Source organism: Carassius gibelio, chromosome A21 (genome assembly GCF_023724105.1).
Source record: "Carassius gibelio isolate Cgi1373 ecotype wild population from Czech Republic chromosome A21, carGib1.2-hapl.c, whole genome shotgun sequence".
Classification (NCBI taxonomy): domain Eukaryota; kingdom Metazoa; phylum Chordata; class Actinopteri; order Cypriniformes; family Cyprinidae; genus Carassius; species Carassius gibelio.
Genome location: NC_068391.1, coordinates 6,246,397 through 6,266,885, shown reverse-complemented (window position 1 = coordinate 6,266,885; position 20,489 = coordinate 6,246,397). Strand labels below are relative to the sequence as shown.

General features: G+C 38.6%; 1 protein-coding gene across 3 annotated transcripts; it reads right to left on the bottom strand.

Moving 5' to 3' along the window:
• Positions 1–498: 498 nt before the first annotated feature.
• LOC127941414 (ubiquitin-associated protein 2) lies at positions 499–20,299 on the bottom strand. Of its 3 annotated transcripts, none has more exons than XM_052536417.1 (27): positions 19,932–20,299; positions 15,182–15,319; positions 14,194–14,271; positions 14,002–14,112; positions 12,165–12,327; positions 11,931–12,008; positions 11,542–11,605; positions 11,344–11,441; positions 11,200–11,258; positions 10,829–10,899; positions 10,557–10,734; positions 10,052–10,301; positions 9,558–9,850; positions 8,984–9,177; positions 8,573–8,828; positions 7,866–7,905; positions 7,580–7,751; positions 7,421–7,478; positions 7,127–7,331; positions 5,208–5,299; positions 4,959–5,009; positions 4,054–4,135; positions 3,615–3,977; positions 3,416–3,520; positions 1,828–1,895; positions 1,500–1,688; positions 499–1,211 (listed from the first exon to the last, which is right to left on the bottom strand). In XM_052536417.1, the coding sequence occupies exons 2-27, from the start codon at positions 15,275–15,277 to the stop codon at positions 1,116–1,118; spliced, it is 3,510 nt and encodes a 1,169-aa protein (XP_052392377.1). In that variant the 5' UTR covers positions 15,278–15,319; positions 19,932–20,299; the 3' UTR covers positions 499–1,115. The 3 variants fall into 3 exon arrangements, with proteins under 3 accessions (XP_052392377.1, XP_052392379.1, XP_052392380.1); XM_052536419.1 differs by having other exon boundaries at positions 11,206–11,258; positions 19,932–20,082; XM_052536420.1 differs by having other exon boundaries at positions 11,563–11,605; positions 19,932–20,082.
• Positions 20,300–20,489: the final 190 nt, after the last annotated feature.

Genomic DNA, 20,489 nt, shown 5'->3' with positions numbered 1-20,489 from the left:
AATGTCGAAGCTTAGAAACATTATTGTTACCTGCTGGCTGTCAACAATGAAGCCAATACGTGGATGCCGCTGGATTTACGTCATGTGGCGCCTGTGATTGACAAGCGATGTCGAAGGGGGGAGGGGCTCTTTTAGTCATACATAATTAAAAGTTATCGAGCACAATGAAAATGTGACGACATTGGCCAAATTTAAATACACTAAAATCTCAATGATTGAGGTTTATCTGTGCACCTGCCAGTTATTTTGAAATTATTACAAATTAAAATAAGTTTTCTATTTTAATAAATTTTAAAATGTAATTTATTCCTGTGAATGCTCCAGTCTTCGATGTGACATGATCTTTCAAAAATCTTTCCAATATGCTGACTTGCTGCTCAAGAAAAACATCAACATTGAAAACAGTATTTTTTTTTTCAAGATTCTTAGAGAAACAGAAAGTTCAAAAGAACAGTGACAGTGTAACTGCTTGTGTGTGAATAACCAGACTCAACCCAGTAAACTGGACAGTTTTATTTTGACAAGGGTAAAACCAATGTTAAAATAAAATCTGATCTAAAATGCTACTGTTTAGCCAATTTGGTGGTGGAGACGGGGTCACAAATGAAGGGCAGAGGGAACAAAATTAAACACTGAAATTAAAATCCCCCTCAATAGAAAAAAAATTCACAGGTGAAGGGGGTGGGAGAGGAGCAAAATACAAAAGGTAAAAAAGGCTTCACCATCATGTGATCAAGCTTAGCAGTACATTATCAGGGTTATGTATACAAATAAAAACTCCCATGGTTGAATCATGATAACTGCTCTGCTTCAAGTATGTTCACCCTTCTGTTATGTTCTCATCACATCATTTCCTCTTAGCCAGTTAGCAATGAAAAAACAAACATCCTTCAAAATCAAAATGCAGAAAAACCACATTTCATATCCTACCAATACATATATATACTGTATAAATACATACATAAATATACTTTACATACAACAGCCAAAATTTTGAATAAGGAAGATGAGAATGTGGGAGGAGGATGATGGTAGTGTGTACGGGCGTGCGTCCCTCTGATCTGATTGGCGTGTCATTGGGTACGGGACGGCACCTGCGCTCTGGACTGGTGCACTCAGTTGCCCCAGTAAGGGGAGCTGCCATAGTTGGACTTGTTGACCTGGGTCTTCTGCTGCATGGTGCTGGACTGGCTTCTCTGGCTTGGCCCACCCTAAGTGAACAAAACACACCAGAGAGACTGGAATCTTGCCATTTAGGCAACTTTTGTGTTTGCATTCATATCAATAGCATTAAAATACTAAGAGACAGTGTAGTTATGTTCAGTGTGACTGAAATGACATTAAAAGAATTAAATATTTAACATGTATTGACAGTTTGTTGCTTTTTTGTTCACACATACATTTCAATAATATCTCAGCTATGGTATCAAAGAATAGTTTGAGCTGCTTTCTTTTATTTCAACATTTAGATTCAGCATTTAAAATAGACAGGGACTGACCTGTCCATCCTGGGTGAGGTGATGATGGAGCAGCTGTGAATGGGGCTGCTGGTGGGCCGGCAGAATGTGAAGGAATTGAGGAGCATATCCAGTGGCAGCACCAGGGGTTAAAGGTCCCGTGCCGCCCAGAGCCGAGGGGAGGTTGAAAGGAGGAGGTGTGCCAGCATGGAAACCCTGCTTATCGAACGGCTGTAGGGAAGAAAAAACTATTTCATTAGATACATCAACAAAATGATTATTACATATTATATATTATGCAATACACGCATACAAACATAAATGTAAAATATTAAATGTTTAAAACAATTAAATAAATAGACGCAAGTACCTGCGTTTTATTGTAAACAGTTCCACTGATGTCTGGCACCCCGGAATTGCTAGAGTTCACAGAGACACCTGGGACACAGTGATTCATCAGGAATCATTTATTGTATGCGATTGCAAACGTTTTGGCAATGGCATAAATTTTGTGTTTTGCAAAGTTTGCTGCTTCAGTATTTGTAGATAATTTTTCCATGTTTCTATGGTATACTGAAATACAATAAGCATATCATACATTTTAAAGGCTTTTATTTCCAAAAAATATATATAATAATGAGTCAATATTTACAGTGTTAACACTTGTTCTTCAGAACCTCTGTAATTCACTCTGGGATGCTGGATATTAGCTTCTGGGCCAATTTCCGGACTGATGGCAATCCATTCTTGTCTTTCTTGAGTTCTCAGTTCAAAATTTGTGGGCTGCTGCTTGTCCACCTGCCTTTTGAGGTCTGACCAAAGGTTTTCTCAGGGATTGAGATCCGGGGAGTTGTCTGGCCACAGATCCAAAATTTCAATATAATGATCTGCAACACACTTTATCACTCTTGCTTTGTGACATGCTGCTCCATCAAGCTTGAAAATGCACGGATCATCACCAAATTGCTCTCGGATCACTGGAAGAAGTCGCTCTTGCAGGATGTTTTGATACCATTCTTTATTCATGGCTGTGTTTTGGGCAGATTTATGAGAGCGCGCACTCCCTTGGTTTAAAAAGGAATCCCACACATAGATGGTCTTAGGATGCTTCAATTTTTTCAAAATGGGTAGCATTAACCATTTCTTCTCCGAACAATCGATTCTGCAGATGTCCCAAACAGTCGGAAGGGAGCTTCATCAGAGAAAATAAATTTGCACCAGTCTTCTGCTGTCCAATCCTTGTACTTCCTGCAGAATTTCAGTCTGTCCTTGACATTTTTCTTGGAGAGAAGAGGCTTTCACACCATTCTACTGCCATTCCCTAGCAAGCTCTACACTGCTGGTGACACGATTCTGTAGCCGACTTCTCGGGAAGAGACCGTCCTGGTGCTTGCTGGACACTCTGGGACGTCCTGAAGACTTTTTCACTGCAGTCGAACCTCTCCTTGAAGTTCTTGATGATCTGGCAAATGGTTCTTTTAGATGCAATATACTTTGTAGCAATTTTCAGTGTGCAACATGAGGCCATTTTGATGCAAAGCGATGATGGCTGCACATGTTGCTTTGGAGGTAACCATTGCTAACAAGAACACAATGTTTGGAAGCATTTCTTACCTCCATCAGCCTGCTCTTATAATCTATTTATTATGATATTGATTTTACCTGACTAGTACTCATTCACACGTTCACATGTGTTGCTGATATGATTAGTCAAATAACGTTAGCTGGTAATTTTGTGTCAGGATCAAAAACATTGAAATTTGTTTTTTTTTGGCCAATGAAGCTTTTAGCAATTCTTTAAAATGCATCTATTAATCTAGAAACAATGCGAATGAGCACCACAACAGCTTAAGCTGCAAACTTTCCAAAACACAAAATGTATGTCACTGCCAAAACCTTTGGCCATGACTATACATAATAATAAAAAACCACCATGTGAAGTGCAAGTATGTTTGTACCTTTCCCTGGGCCGGAGGCAGCAGATTTGGCCTGTGTTTGGGAAGAGTTACTGTAACCTTTGCTGTACTCAGTCCCTGCTGGGCCTTGCGTCAAGTCATCGTACCCTTAAAATATATATAAAAAACAACAACAATGCTTTAATACTCAACAGCACAAGGCATGCATGAGAATTTGTGTATATATTTAATCTGCACAAACCTGAGCTAAAGGCATGTTGGCCGTAGCCGCTGGGCTGCTGGAATGGCGTTGTTGGGTTGCTCAATCCCATGCCATGCTGCTTGGCCGAAGCAGGGGGCATGAACATAGTGGGGCCGTACTGGAATGCGCTGGGCACGCCAGGCACACCGGGGTAGTAGGGAAGGCCTGTGTAGCTGTATCCAGGGGGCAGGGCTGGGTTTAGGAAGGTTTGTTGTGTGTTGTGATGACCCTGCGGCTGGGGCTGGTTCTGTCCTTGGCTCTGAGCCTGCGGAGGCTGCGCCGTCTGTGGGGCATGAGCAGCAGACAGGCTGGTAGAGGGAGCTGGTGAGTTGGAATCACCTCTGCTGAACTTTGTGACATCACCTAAATGATGAAAAATGCAATTTGTTGCATCATTAGGAATCAAATGTTACAGACCATTAAAAAGCAAATGTAGTACCTGAGTAAGGGTTACTGGCGAGGCTCCCATCTCTGCCAGACAGCATAGCAGTGGGCCCTGGGAATGTGATCCCATAGTAATCCTACAGGGATCAGAAAAAGCAAAGACTACAGAGTGAACATTTGGCCAGACTAGGGCTGTCAATTATTTACAGTACATTTATTATGCATCCAAAACCATTTATTGACACTGAACTTGAGATGAACTGAACTTTTAAGATCATGTGCACAAATACTGTCATTTTAATGAATATTTTAAATATTTTTTGCCCACTTTAAATGTCACAAGTCCACTTTCCAATTTTAATTTGTGTGTATGTGTAAAGACCTCTAACACTAGCTTCCTCTATTCTTTTTTCTATTCTATCTGTTTTCTTTATATTATATCATTTAAAATCCCATGCTACGTGTACGGTGTTAACCTAACTGAGACTTGTTATAGCACTTATATATCATTGCTCTTTTTGTTGTTTTTGATTGCTTCCACTGTCCTCATCTGTAAGTGACTTTGGATAAAAGCGTCTGCTAAATGAATAAATGTAAATGTAATTTGCCTGGAATCTACAGTGTACAATGATAACATTATCTCAAATACTCATGATTACATAAAATAATCATGCGATTATGTAAAGACAACAACAAGCCTGGGTCAGGCTGATTAGTCTTTGGGCTTTTTGAGCTGATAACGACACATGCGTGGCCCATTAACAGATGTTAGCTCTCCAATTCTTTCAAAATGATTCCTATCAGCAGCCTTATAAATGTGTGAATATCAGCAGTTATGTTTATATCTTTTATCAAAGACCTACATCTGCCATTCTAATAGTAAAGAAAATAAAGCAGTTTGAAAAGAAAACATGAAGCTCAGTAGCAGCACTAGAGGGAATTTGATGGGCTCAGACTCACCATTGGTAGTCTGGATTGGAGCATGTGGAGGTCTTCATAGCCATAAATCTGCTGTATGACACAAACAAGAACTTTCAGCATTTTACAGACTATAAATTTTACGGAAATCAATGAAGTATTTCAATATTCACAGATTTAATGCTTGTACTGGGTCACATAATGAAAGTCTCTCTCACACACACACACACACAATAACACACCACTACAGAAGAGGACTGAAAACTGATTTAAGAGGAGGAAGGTTCTTACCGGATAGGCAGGCAGCAGACCTCCAGGTCCCATGATGTACTGGTTAGGCAGCAGTGGAGGAACCCCCTGAGAGAGATTAGGAGGAGCTTTACCTGCACACAGACAGCAAAGAGATTTTGGAGAATGAAGAATAGCAGATTTTCCACCCAACTCCAATGGATGCTGGAGCTGATGATTAGAATTGAAGCAAATATGAAAAGTACTGTTTTTTAAATACAGTAGATGCTTGCACCATGAAGTCACTGTGACAGAATCATTACAGAATTATGCACATTTGTTTGCAAAGGTCTATATGTTTGCTGAATACAATCGCAGTACCATTTTAGCATCCTGGTAACCAAGCCTCAAAATACTAGTGTGCCACAATATTTTTAAACTGTTGTACTAATACTACGGTTTTACACAAAATTAAAATACACGTAATGTAAAAGTATTTTACAAAGTTTTACTTCAAATCATTTGTATGGCAAAAAACTTTTAAGTGTTGGGCAAGGGCCGGAGGAGTAATTGCAAATGAGCAACACCTGCGCCACTCACCGCTCTCGAGTCCCACGGAGGAGCTCCGGAAGGATAAAGGGAGGAGTTATGACAGTGAAGGACGAGAGAAGACCAGGCCTGGGTTTTATTTTGTGTTTTCGTTTTTGTTTGTGCGAGGCAGTCGTCCATGAGGAGCTGTCGCGCTGTTTTGTGTTTATTTAATTATTAAAGTTTGATTTAAATGTTCGCCGGTTCCCGCCTCCTCCTTGCCATGACTATGAATATTTTTACATTACGTTACGTTATAGATGTATTAAATTGATCAAAAGTCACAGTAATGTTTTTAATGCTGCTCTATTTACTAAAAAGAAAAAAGTAAAAAAAAAAATATCAGTTTACAAAAAAAAGCAGCCATTTCCAACATTAATATTAAACGTTTCATAAGCACTCAGCACAGAAATAAATTACATTTTCAAATTAGAATATTACACAATGTAACTTGTTTACAGCATTTTTGATATAAAAACAAATGCAGCCTTGTTGAGCATAAGACTCCTAACATTTTAATAGTAGTGTATATATTAGGGCTGTCCCTTTTTATTCAATATTCGAATATGCATTCGAACATGACATGAAATATCCGTAATCGAACTAAAAATAAAATATCCGGTTTTTAAAATGCCATGTGTAGCGCATTTTTTACAGTCTATGATAAAACCGTTTTTTTTATTTTATTCTTTGCCATCTTATCCAGTAGAGGGCACTCTAGACGTATTGTAGCGTACGCCCCTGACCAAATCAAGCGAATAATAGCTAGTAGCCAGGCACGTCTGTGCGCTCCGAACATGTGTTCCCCACTGCAGGGAACATTGTAAATAAAAAGAGACCTGCACTTAATCCAGATAAGTTGATAGACTGTTGTTTCTTGCAAACAATATTAAGAAATGAATTAGTCTAGGCTATATGCTATATGTCACATTATTGTTTGTGCCTGTTCTGAATCGTTTTTCCTTTTCTTTTTTCATTTAGCCTATTGTTGTGGGATATGCATAGTGGCACTTCTTCATATAAATTGATATTTGAAGTTGATAACCTGCTGTTTCAAACATTAAGTATCCATCGACGGTCACGTAGATATTCGAATATATTTGAAAAATATTGCATGCTATTCGATATCCGTTCGAATTAGATTTTTTCAAAAGTGACAGCCCTAGTATATGTATATATAAATCATAAAGCATTATTACAAATTTGATTTTCGCTAGCTTTAAAAAAAGAATGAATTAGGAATTAAAATCATAGCCGAACACCCACACTCTAACCGTACTAACCATAAGGAAACATATCTAAATGATATGAAGGGTTTCAGAATACTTCATGGTAACTTGATATTCGTTTAGGATTAAAATTATGTGACGACACTGATGCGTGGCCTCTCTCACCGCTGGAGGAAGACAGTAGCTGGGCAGTCCGGACACCGGAAGGTGTGCTACCGTTGATGATGTGACCCAAAACTCCAGACCCGTGAAGACTGTTGCTGCCACTCGCAGAGCTGTTAACACTGCTGCTGGGCAGAACGGACACAGGCGGCGAGGAAAATGCCATTGATGAGGGGGCGAGAGAGTTCACGCTGTCCACACTGGTATACTGAGGACAAATACAAATGGAAGTGGTGAATACAAGTGTGTGCATGTGTTTGTGTCCGTGTGTGTGTTTGTGTATCCTACAGAACTCACTGTAAGTGAAGATGTGGTACAAAGTGCTGACACAGAGGAATGGCCACTGCTCACATGACTACAGGAAAAACAGGCAGAGTCACAGATACAAGTAGCCCACATAACGTTTTTGAGGAAAGAACTGTTCAAAGAAAAGTTACAAATAAGCATCTCGCTCACCTGCTGAGGGGAGGTAAGCTGGCCGAGGACAGCTCAGATGCCAGGCTGGGCAACGCAGAGCTGTGTGATGTAACAGAAGGGGGCAACAGTGAGGATGGGGCAGATGGGGCAACATTTGTGCTGCTGCCCAGAGAGGGAGACTCCTGTTTTGGAGTGGAGGAACTCGATGTGGCTGATGAAGAAGGCATAAATGTCATAGGTTACAAAAATTAAGAGCAAAAAATACATCTTTAAATGTACAGTGTACCTCACAGAAAGAAAGGTAGAACTGAGGAGTTTGACTTACTGTCTAAAGCAGCAGAGGTCCTTACACCATTGAAACCGTTCTGTCAGAAATGGAAACAAAGTTTACTGAATCAATATAGGCAGCATAAACTCCTTTATTGTGCACTAACGAAATCAATCCATGGAACAACTAGAGAGCACCTACACAACTGCTCAAAAATTGTTTTATAAAAAAAGACTTGAGCTCACAAAGACTGCATTTACTTGATCAAATATACAGTAATATTGTGACATTTTGACAAATTTAGAACTGATTTCTATTTTAATATATTTTAGAATGTACAAATCTGAGTTTTCAGAAGTCATTACTCCAGTCTTCTGTGTCACATGATCCTTCAAAAATCATTGTGATGTGCTGACTTGGTTCTCAAAAAATGTATTTCTTATTAACAATGTTGAAAACAGTTGTGCGGATTCTTTTTTTGCATAATGTTTTTGTAGAAAATGTGAAAAGAACAGGATTTATTTGAAACAGAAATCTTCTGTAATATTATAAATGTCTTTACTATCATAATTGAATGCATCCTTGCTGAATGAACGTATTCATTTAGTTAAAAAAATCATTTAGAACCCCAAACCTTTCCTCAACAGTGTAAATTATGAAATTCCTGGTTGATGTAACCCTTTAACTGAGAATTCAACTTTACATTTTCATGGCTCTGTAGTTATAAAACATCTAAATCTACAGTTTCTCTGTCCGGTACTCACAGTCACAGGCCCAGAAGGCTCCTTGCTCTGAGAGAAGGTCAGTCTTGAGTGAGGAGCCACACCGCAGTCAAAGCTGTTACCCGCTGATGATGCAGCAGAGGAGGAAGAGGAGGATGAAGAGGACGAGGGGCCCACGGCCAAGCTGGGAGTGGTGTGGGAGGGGGCGAGACTGGGGAGAGGTACTGAAGGAGAGGGGTAGATGCTGTCAGAAGAGGCCAGAGGCAGCAGCAAAGGGACCGGACTAGTCAGAGATTCACTGCAGGGGAGATCATGGGAAATGTATTAGCATGCAGACTGGAGATTACTTTATAGCTGAAGAGAGAACATTTGATTTAGAAAAATTATCAATACATGAAGAACGCTGCTCAAGGAAAAAGCACTTAAATACAATTTAGACATTTTGTCCTCAACCTGATTGGTTTAGAGTAGAGGCTGCTCTGTGACTGAGGAACCACCACAGCCTCCCTTAAAGGTTCACTGCTGCAGTTCTCCGACTGGCCAAAGTCCGGCAGGGCAGATTCTGAACCGAAGTCCAGGGCTCCAAACTGCACATTTAGACCGGACACATCCGCTGAGCCAGGCATCTCTACAGCAGATGCGGGAATCTGGATGTGTACAAATACACGCATTAAAAAGGCAGCAGCATATACTGACAAAACATCAATGGACACACTAAAAGCGTATTTCTGTAACAATTACAGGGTTTACACACTATCACTCTAAAGTTGGAGTCAGTTAGTTTCATATAAGATGATTTACATATTTTGTGCTCCTGACTTTAATTAACATTAATGCAAGCAGAAAACATAATGACAATAAAACATAAATGGACTCCAGAGCAATTCATTCATGCATTTTTTTTATATGCTCTCCTCACTATTCAAAATTAGGTTGCGAAGGCCATTTCATTTATGTTTATCTACAAACTGTAGTTAGTAATAGAGAGTTCATGACCTCCTCAGTTATTTTTGTAATCTCTAGTCACCTTGGAAGTAGGAGGCATCCGTCGCTTTTGAGTTTTTATCTGCCGCTGCTGCTGAGTGCTGCTGCCCTGAGATTCGGCTGCCTGTGAGGGGGCCATCAAGGGCCCATCACGATGCTGAGAAGATTCCGGTGCTTTCGGAAAGGCTTCCAGTGTGCCCGGGGCGGGTGAAGAGGTGCTCAGGGAGGGAGGGCTGGGTTGCCTGCCTAAGGGCCCCGTGTGAGTCAGGGAGCCCTGCTGTCGCTGGGCGAGTTGGCTTAGCACCAAAGATGGCTCTGGCTGCATCTGAAACTCCCCTACAGTGCAGAAAATTAAGGAAAGTCATATTGACATCAAGTCGTGTTTGACTAAATTAATAAATGGATGCAGTATGAAGAAGTTCAAAGAAATTAACTTTATCAATTGTTTTAAAAGATGCTTGAATATGTTATTTGTGTAGAAACATGCAAAGCCACGTGTTTGTTTTTCCGGGTCAGTAAAGCAACTGTAACACTCACGACTGAATTGGGATGGGAGTGAAGTGGAGCTCTGTGTTCCAGGAGGTTTGATATCCCAGGAGGAGGAGGGGACAGACATCCCCGTCCCCACCAGCCCCCCTACAGGGGTGCAGTTGGTCCCTGTGCTGGAGGGCTGAGAGGTAAGCTGCCCAAGACCAGGCCCCTTCAGCTGTTCCAGTATTTGCTGCCCGGCCGTCTGCCCGAGTTTTGGACCACCCAGCTCTCCAAAACCAGAACCCAAAACAGAGGACTGGAAAAAGACACGAAGGACAGGTGCCATGAGGAAGCCCATTCAGATTTCACCTAGCCAGCTCTTAGTGCTTTTGTACAATATACCACAATACACCTAGTCGTAAAATAACTAGAAGCAAAACTGTTAAAAAAGATAAAAGTTGTAGAATATGTGATTGAAGCACCCTTAACATAGTTACACTAGTTACTGCCATTCATCCTCTAGGAAAACAGTTTTTTAAATGCAATAAATGAGGCCTATGGATTGTCTCACTAGGGTGGCGTGCGTGTAGCTGTTGGAACTGGCAGAAGTGCCTCCGTTGCGAGCAGGCTGGTGGTGGGAGTTTGTAAAAACCAGACTGTGGCCAAGCCCCTGAGAGGAGCCCACAGCCTTAAGACCCCCCACCTCCTCTCGATCCACAGGCTTCTGCAGCAGAGTCGATAGGTCCAGACTACAATGAATTACACAAAACAGTCAGCGAAAAAAACACACAAGCAATTTGCAATTGCTGTAACGGTTAAAAACCCCAGTTTTGACTTTATTACCTTTGGCCAGGTGTGATGTGGTTCTCAGTTGGAGGTGCACAAGAGGAAGTGAACACTTTGGTCTCAGAGAGCTTTGGAGAATAAAAAGGGATGGTTAGTACTTTTATTTTTGTAGCAAAAAAACTTAAATATTATATATGACTACAGTCTACAAATATAAGATGAGATGTTATGAAAGAGATATTATAAAATGATATAAGCGATACATTAATATTATATAGAAATAGCAATATATAACAATAATTTAAATTATATTATAACATTTCTATTGCAATAGCTGTAATTTGTATACTTAAAATACTAAGGCTTATGAATTTCAAGCTCTGGAAATCCCATGGTGCACAGGAAGTTAATTATAGAGCCTGACTCACACTCACATCTTCACTCCAGTCTTCAGCTGCCCACTCGTCCAAAGTGTTCTGCCATGCCACTGAACAGAACATGTCAGAGAGAAAGAGAGATGAGAGTGGGGCTAAAGATTTAGAAATGTGTTCTGTGCAATAGAGGTCTCTTACCTGTCCCATCTGTAGTATCGTTGGCCCCCGTTTCCCAGACATCAGCGTGTGAATTTGACTTCCCGCTGTCTGTGGTGTAGTCTGCAGGGTTAAAGATCCTGCAGAAGGATACACGGAGAGTGAGACAGGGTCTCGGGTGGCAGCAGTATGATAAGGAGTATTATTTTAGGTTAAAATATCATCAGCGGTGATAGTCACCCCATCCCCTGTGCGGTAAACCTGCTGATAACTGGAGCCCGACCTCTGCCTCTTCCTCCAGACACTGTGAAAAAACAACAACTCATAAACACTAGGGGAGGAGTCAGGATGGTCAAACATCCTAAATGTCCAACAGCTAGATTCCACTTTAAAAAGGGAGATGCAGCTTCTCACAAAAGATTTTAATGCACTTAATGTACTTTTTGTGAATTTAATTCTGTGAAATTCATCCCCTTTAATGCACCACTGTTACAGAAATCAAAGCACCGCTTACAATCTTTTAAATCAATTGCTATGAGCAATATGGAGGATATGAGTCTAATATTTCCCTAAAACTGAAAACTCAGAGGGTACAAATGACAGAGTAGATGTAGTATGTGCGAGCTCACCTCTCCCTCTTCCCCTGCGGCCACGGTCAGCACCTCTCTCAACAGCAGCGGGGTCCACACCATTCTCCTCAGTCCTTGCTATATAGATAATAACGAAACATCACAGATAAACATTTTAAAATTTAAACACTACTTACACAAAATCACATGGAAAGAAATGAATGTGTAAATATTGCTATTAAATCCAAACCAAACAGCTATGTAAACAGAAGGAAATCTCATCAACACACTCACCTGGCCTGTTGCGACTGGTTCCTCTGCCGCGACGGCTCGCTCCTCCACGACCCTTACTGCTTTCCCTCTCTTTCTTCTCTCTGTTCTCCTTGTTTTCCTTACTCACCGTGGAGGTGGAATCCTTTCCAATACTTTTCTTTTTCCCAACTGTTTCCCAACTGGTCTGTAACATGATGGAGAGATGAATTAGCAGCAGTCAGAATGTACCAAAAAACTAAAAGAAGATAATAGCACAGGAGGTGTCAGGTATTAATGCAGCGTCATTTTACATAACTGATTTAAGAAAAAAAGTTTGCTAATCATTACTGTAGAATGATTATTGCTGCTGAAGGACATTTAGGATCTTGTTTTATATGACGCAGAGGTCTGTTATGACACAGGATTACTTTCCGATCAACACTACAGAAGTGACCCACTTTCTATTTTAGAGTTTCATTCCCAGAAATTATTCAAACAAATCCTAGTCTATAAGCAGAGGCCTCTCAAATTTCACCCCAACAATAGTCACTGATGATCTGTAAAGTACATTAGCATCAATCACACAAGAACCTGGATATTAATAACTGACTGTAGTATGTTCATCATTAAGCTTTAAAAAAAAGAAAAGAAACAAAAAACATGCAGAATAATTATAAATAATTTCAGCTACACAAATCATTGCTCTGCCTTTACAGGCCTGCCACAAAACAGCTGACAGTAGCAAAGTTTTCAGTAAAACCAGTTTCCCTTTTTTTTTTTTTTTTATCTCATCATATGTTTTAGTGCTTAGTAAGTGGTCTAGCCATGTGCATTAAGGATGTGCGATAATAACAAGAAAATTATATCTCAATATTTTCTGGAATTCTTCATATTCTGTGAGGTGGCTAGTTTGCAGGAGTAACAGAAATTAACTTTTAAGTTTAAATTGATTTTTACCTTTTATGGGCATTTTTACCTTTATAAGACCAATTTGTTTTTCTAACCTATAAATGTATGCATCGTCTTTTGAACCAAATTCTTCATGTATAGGTAATTTCAAGAGTGATAAAGTGATAGAAAATATTTATTTGTAAAATAGGGGTTTTATGGAGAGTGTGTATAAAATAAGTTTAAAATGAACAAGTGTCTTAAACCTCAAGGGACTTTTTGGCCAACCAGCTTATTCCTGCTTGAAAAGCTAAATATTATTGATAGTGTAAAAAACATTTAAAGCACATGCTGATTGATGGATTAGCATTACTCAACATTACTTCCTACCTTCCAGCAACACTACATTCAATGAAGGTAAAATAATAAAAAAATAACATAATAGTTCATAATAGTAGAATCGGAACCTGAAAATTGTATACTGTAATATATGTTAAATTTTGACATTGCCAACCTTTAAATTAATTTGACAGTAAGTAATAAACAGTATTGAGCATTGAGTAGTTGAGTATTGTGCATTTTTCCTTACCACTATTTTTTAATAGTTGTTTAATGATTTTAATGTAACCAGAATCGGAAACAGAACTGTTAGGTGGAACCGGAACAAGAAAATGTCTAACAATTTCCAGCCATAATAATTACCCAATGATAAAACTGCGAGTAAAAGTTCCTCCCATCTTATTTTTATTCCCTTTAGGGGTTCTGTAGTACACATCATTTTCTTTCCGAACACGATATTGGATGCAGCAGAATGTGGGGGGAGGGGGGAAATCATGATGCTGACTCATATTTTTGCTGGCTCGAATTATTATTTTTTTCTACATACTCTATAATGTCAAATTGCATATTGTTTAAACAACAATTCGATATTATTGTAGACAAATTTATATTGCACACCCCATAATGTGCAGCTGTTGGATGGGATTCTTACCGCATCAGAAGTTCCTTCGAGCAGGAAGTTGATGGCTCTGTTGACATCCTCGTTGCAGTCATGAAGAGCAACCATGCAATCGTCTTGGTTCTTCCCTGTAACCTCCATGAGCTGTGAGCAAATATGGACATCATTAGGATTAATAGAGGAGTTAAAACATAATTTACTCTGAATCAAAAGAGATTCTCATACCTGTTTCACTTTATCCTCAAAATCTGCATCGTTCTTGTCATAGATCATCTGAGCCAGTCGGATCTGTTCGGCTGTAGCCTGTAATTGGAAGCATAAGAATATAAGTTATGAACATCAGAATGAGTGACTAAGAATCAATATAAAAAAATATTTTAAAAAAAGAATTGAATTGTCAGATTCATGGCCAAGACATATCACACACAAGTGGAAGCAGACATGGTCCACAGAGTGTGTTTGGCTACAAGCCTACTTCACAGTATATACTGTATAATTCCTTCCACTTTGTTAAACAAAAGTATGCATTTATTAAATTACTTGTTATAAGTTTGTGAAACGTGTTAATCTAATAATAACAATTTAGTAGTCAATCTAGATTTTCATATATGCCTGCAGTACATTTTATGTTTTTATTTTAGTGGTTTTAATTTGAGCACTGGCAGCATTTTCTCCTGGAGAAGCGGTGTTCAATTCTTCTTCTTAAAAGCCAAACACGTTCATCTCTCTCGGTTTTCGAGCATCCGATCACAAGTATTGCATTACAGGGATAGCCAGACCAATATCTAATCCTGTCATGATTTACTCACGCTCATGCTATTCCAAACCTGAATGAAAATTTTGAATATCACTCACTTCCACAGTATGGACCAAAAAAAAAAAAACTATGGAAGTCAATGGGGCACAAAACTGTTTAGTCACCAACATTCTTTTCTGTTCCAAAATTCATAAAGGTTTGGAATGGCATAAGGGGGAAATAAATGATGAAAATGTTCATTGTTGGGTGGACTAGTCCTTAAAGATGCCACAAACAGCTCAACTTAAAAGTGAGGCTTAACAGCAATCTGCTCTGTTATGTAAACTCCCCCTAAATCACGCATATTCTGGGATACAGTACCCAGCAGATTATGGTCATACTGTGCACTGCAGAAATAATTTGGTTGCCTGTTGTTATTCTTAACATGGCATATGTTTCCATATGTTGTTTACTCACCTGAAGCTGTTTCTGTGGTTGTGTGGTCTGTGTGGTAGTGGGCAGCGCTTTGTCCCGAGTGCCCTGGGCTCGTTCGACGCCCACTGAGGTCATCATATACAGTATATACAAAACAATGTATGTACAAAACAGAAAAATCTGGAAGAAAAACAAGGCCAAAAACAGGAAGAGGTTATTATTCAGAAACAGCTTCCATGTCCTAGTCTCTAACCCAATATTTGCAGACACCAGACGAGTTTTGTTCAAGCAAGCTAGCTGACGTTTTCTGCAGAACTTCCCTTCAGTGTCCCACGCAGCGCCTGGCTAACACACAAGGGCTGTATCTGATTTCCTTTCTCCTAAACCCAGTTGGGCAAGATTGAGCAATACTCTGACCGCAAGAAACCCTTGTAGAAAAAAAAACAATTGAGCTTATCCGAGCCCCGCTGAAATGAAGACCACGCCACGAGACCACACTGGTGTCCCCTAACACTTCACAACTAGCCTGTAGTGTCCTTCTAAAATGCTCACACTCAGATCACATCACATAGTCATTCCTCACACATACCAAATGACAACTTAGTCCTCAAACAGAAGAACATGGAGGAATGTTTATTGCTTAACATTCTTGAATCTACATTGAAGCGTGTATTGATATTCATCTCCCTCTTCAATGTTTACATAAAAAAAAAAAAAAATTTAAGGTGGCAGACTCTTAGTCCTGCTGGTAGAGACCTTTTATATAACCCACGAAACGCACATTTACACAACAACTTCAGATGTTGAAAGAAGGAAATATTAAAGGGATAATTTAAAAAGTCATTTCAAAACCTGCATTATTTTCCATCTTTTATTCTTTCCTTCGTAATCACGCCATATTACCTGTCCAGTTAGAAAAAAGCACAGTCAAAGTAGTCCATATGATTCATGCTCTATATTCCAGGTATTTTGAAGTCAATCAATAGCTCTGCACAATTAATACAATTTCTAATTGTGATTACAATTATAGATGCCACAATTCAGCAATTGTTCAAAGTTGCAATTAATCGTTCAAAGTCCACTTATGTAAATCTGCATCCTTAAGATGTGTTTTTTTCTTTCTTTCTACAGGTTATCTTAAAGGTTTTTCCATTGTTTTAATTTTTGTTTTAGTATAAAATTATAATACCTTGCATATTTGTACTTTTTTTATTTAAAGAAGAAAACAAACCAATGTATTGTTCACATTTGAGGTTTATCACTATAAAAAAAAAAAAAAAAGTTGTCGGGCCAGTGGTTCAGATTTTTATTTGCTTTACAAAATATCCACTGACCTCAAACTCAAAATAAGTAAATGCATTTATTAATTTATTTTTCCCGTGACCCATGCAACTTTGTATTTCTTGTCATGACACTAAACTTTTAGATACCTATGAATTTTCACAATTTCTCAATTCGATACCCCTGCAAAAACTACTAGCTTAACTAATATAAAGCACTATTTAATAAAATATTTATTAAATTAAATGGAAAGCCTAGTTCACCCATGAATGAGTTTTTTGTTAACTGTTTGTCCTTTGTGTCAGAAGTAATAACTTAAAAAAACATTTCACTTTATTTTTACTTTGTTCAAATACTGTGACTGTATGCATATCATATCATGAGATCAATATTGTGTTTCAAAACAAATCGAACACCAAGACACTGACTAGGGTTTAAATAAATAAATAAAATATTTAACATTTAGTCTGTTTCTCACACAAAGCAATCATATGGGTTTGAAAGATTTGTAACTTAGGGCATTAGTGATATGGATTGTTTTTGTGATACTTTTAAAGTATTTTTGGAGCTGGACAGCCGCTGTCCCCATTCATGTTCGTTGTATAGAAAAGTGAAGATGTCAGATTCTGTATATCAAAAAAACTGTCAGGTTTAGAATGAAATGGGGGTGAATAAACATTTATCCTTTAAAAACCTTCTTGGAGGATTCTCCACCAAATTAAAACTTGTGTTGTGAACAAACTAATGTACTATAGTGTCACGTCTATGAAACTAAGACTAAAACATCAGCAAGTGTTACATGCTCGCACAGAAGACAAGGCAACATACATAACATCTGTGATGGATACAGTAGGCTTTTCTTGGCTGTTAGAAGAGATCGTATTGTGCATGTTTAACCCTTCCACACAGTCACACAGCAAACGCCTGACTAGATTCTGACGTATGGAGATCATCAGATAATATCTGGCAAAAATTCCCAGCTTGCAATATACATCATAAAGATCTTACTAGGACGAGTCTAACTGTGCAAGTGTTGCTGGTCACAAACCATTTAATGATGACAGTAAGCAAAACAACCCACGAAAGTGATTCTGCCAGCTGACAATGGTCAGACAAAGCCTTTTCTCTTGGTCAGCAGACCACCCATATGCCGCGTTTCCACCGAAATTACCCGGAACATTTTTACCAGGAACTTTTTTTCCCAGGAACTTTTTTCCCCCCAGACCTGTTGCTTTCTGCGTTTCCACCGCGGTGTAAAGTACCGGGTAGATTAGGCAAATGACTGGTGACGTAGGTCTGCGCGCGTTTCTCAATACAAAGTACCTCTGATTAAAAAAAAAAAAAAAAAAAAAAAGTACGCTGATTTTGGACGTGCATCCTCGGTAGTTAATTCAGAGTTTGTGCATTCGACTGGGGAGTGTGATGTCTGCAACTAAGCAAGTCCGGTAAATCTATAAACAGCAGCGTAACTATACACTATATATATATATATATATATATATATATATATATATATATATATATATATATATGATACTTGATAACTTCAGTCAGCTCGTCTTGGCTACTGCAATTTTCCCTACTGTATATTTACAATAAAACGAAATATGATATCAAATACCACTGCCTCCTTTCGTTTTCATTTAAGCATAATAACAACTGCAGAAATGTACTTAGGTCAGGGAAATGTGTATATGCAGCCATTACAATGAAAGAAATATTATATAGACTTGCCTTTTTTATTTTCATTTTAACATATAGATAAATTGAATACAGACCAAAGAAAACCTGTTAGATTTACCCCGCAGCTGAATTATATTTTATGTTTAACTACTAAAGACACATCAGAGCCAGCGGCGCATATCAGAAGGTCTATCCCAGGAGAGGCTGCTCTCTGCGGATACATGAGGACTGAGCTCCCGCTGATCGAGTGGAGCTCATCGTCTACGAGATCGGCGAAACACATTTTTAAATAGGCGCTGTCTTTATAAATAAACAACAGATTTGAGTTTCAAACAACTACATTCTCGCCTGAAATACTTTTAAAATTACATTTCATGACACAATAACAGTAATATTTTGAAAATGTTGATCCGAATAAATGGTGGCTGAACTCAACCAATGCTGCGTGAACTCAACCAATCAGCATGTTTAGCGCCAAAGTCCCGCCCCCGAAAGTTCCGGAACTTTAAAAAAGTACCACCTGGCCAGCAGGGACTTTCTGGGGGGCATTTTTTTACCCGGAACTTTTATTTAGTTCCTGGTTCCTGCGGTGGAAACACACCAAGTACCGGACCAAGTCCCTAGTTCCTGGGTAAAGTTCCTGCGGTGGAAACGCGGCTATAGAGTCCTCGAATTTACAGATAATAAAGCACATTTAAAGAGTGATATCATGGATTGTGAAAAAGGAGCTCGAAGGACTAAGAAGAGCACAACTAAAACACATAGGGTATGATTGTAAAGAATATACATTAAACAATTTAACAGTGGGAAAGTGAGATGCAAGTAATTACTGAAATTAAATTAACATTTATTTGAAAACATTTACCAAAAATACACTAAAATGTATGAAAACAGAAATATTGCATTATTTTTAATTAAGCAAATGACTACTTCTCAATTGAATATAAACATTGGTCAAAGTGGATAACCTCAAAAAGGGCAAATAATTGGTTTATCACTAAAAAAAAAGGAAATTTTAAGTTACAAATACTAAGGAAAATGTATAAACGAAGACCGATTGATAAAGATTCATAAACGATCACCATCATATTCATATTCAATGTTTTTCAATTTAGAAAAAACTTTTAATAAATGACCATAATCAAATCATATGCAAAAAATGACTTTGCTTGCCTTTTGAGTTTCTATAAATAGGTTTGACATCCTGAAAAACAAACTACATTCTTACGCATAACAAAATTAAACGAAATATATATGACAGCTCTAACAAAGGGATTTTTTTTTTCCAGGACCAGGTCGGCATCCTAGTTTATCTTTATAGATTCATTAGAGATGCTTGGAAACGTTCAAGTTTCAAATATCGTTTTTAAACCCTATGAATCTGTAAAAACAGAGCTCGTGAAGAGCATAAGCGCATAGTCTGTGCTCTCCTTTGTCCATGATCTCCAATGTCATTTCCTCTCTCCAATTGTTTTAGCTTAGCTGGCTAACTCACGGCCGCCCGGCGTCTTTTTCATAACATGTAAATCCTCAAGAGCATTTAAACACCAAAAGTGTATCAATAAGAACTTTTTTAATTGGCGAAAACTGGTTTAATAGTGATGCGGGCTTGTTGTAAAGGGATGTTTGAGGAATACGGTCTCACAGAAGATCTAAAGCTAAACTGAGGAGGCAAAACAAAGCCATAGAAAAGACAACATCGCCTCAGAAAACATTCAGCGACGGATTAAAACAGATGAACGACAAGGAAATGGAAATCTTAATCACGTAACGCTTGATTTATAAAGACCAATTAGAGGTTGAAAGAGAGACTAGTTATTTTTATTACCTGCTAACACGCTTCACTCAGCCAGCAGCAGACTCCGTCACGTGACCGTCCCCGCGTCGCTGCCGCTTCTCTCCATGCAGATCATACAGGCGCGTTCCCGCACCAGCAAGCACATTCACAAGCGCGCGCGCACGTACACAGAAAGTCATACAAAATACATGATTTAACAACATAAAATAAAACAAAATGCAACTAATAAATTGTGTAAATCTTAAAGGGAAGTGTTGTCATAATTTACTAATTCCTTTCTGTGTAAAATCGAATATTTTCATGCTTCTTGACTTGAAGTTTTCCGTCTCTTAACATACGTTAAATGAGGATTTATTGTGTGGAGTATGCATTATTGCTCCCTGCACATGAACGACCATTCTGTAACGCCTGTAAATAATTACATAGACTGTTAATATTCATAACACGATGTGCGCCTCCAGCGGTCAAAGGGATCACTACAGTGCACTGTTGCTCAGGTAATGCCAACTTTTTTTTCTCACCTAGTGAACTGTTACATTTCATCATGTAATGTTAAAAATCGATTAGAAATTCAAATGAAAAGTCAGC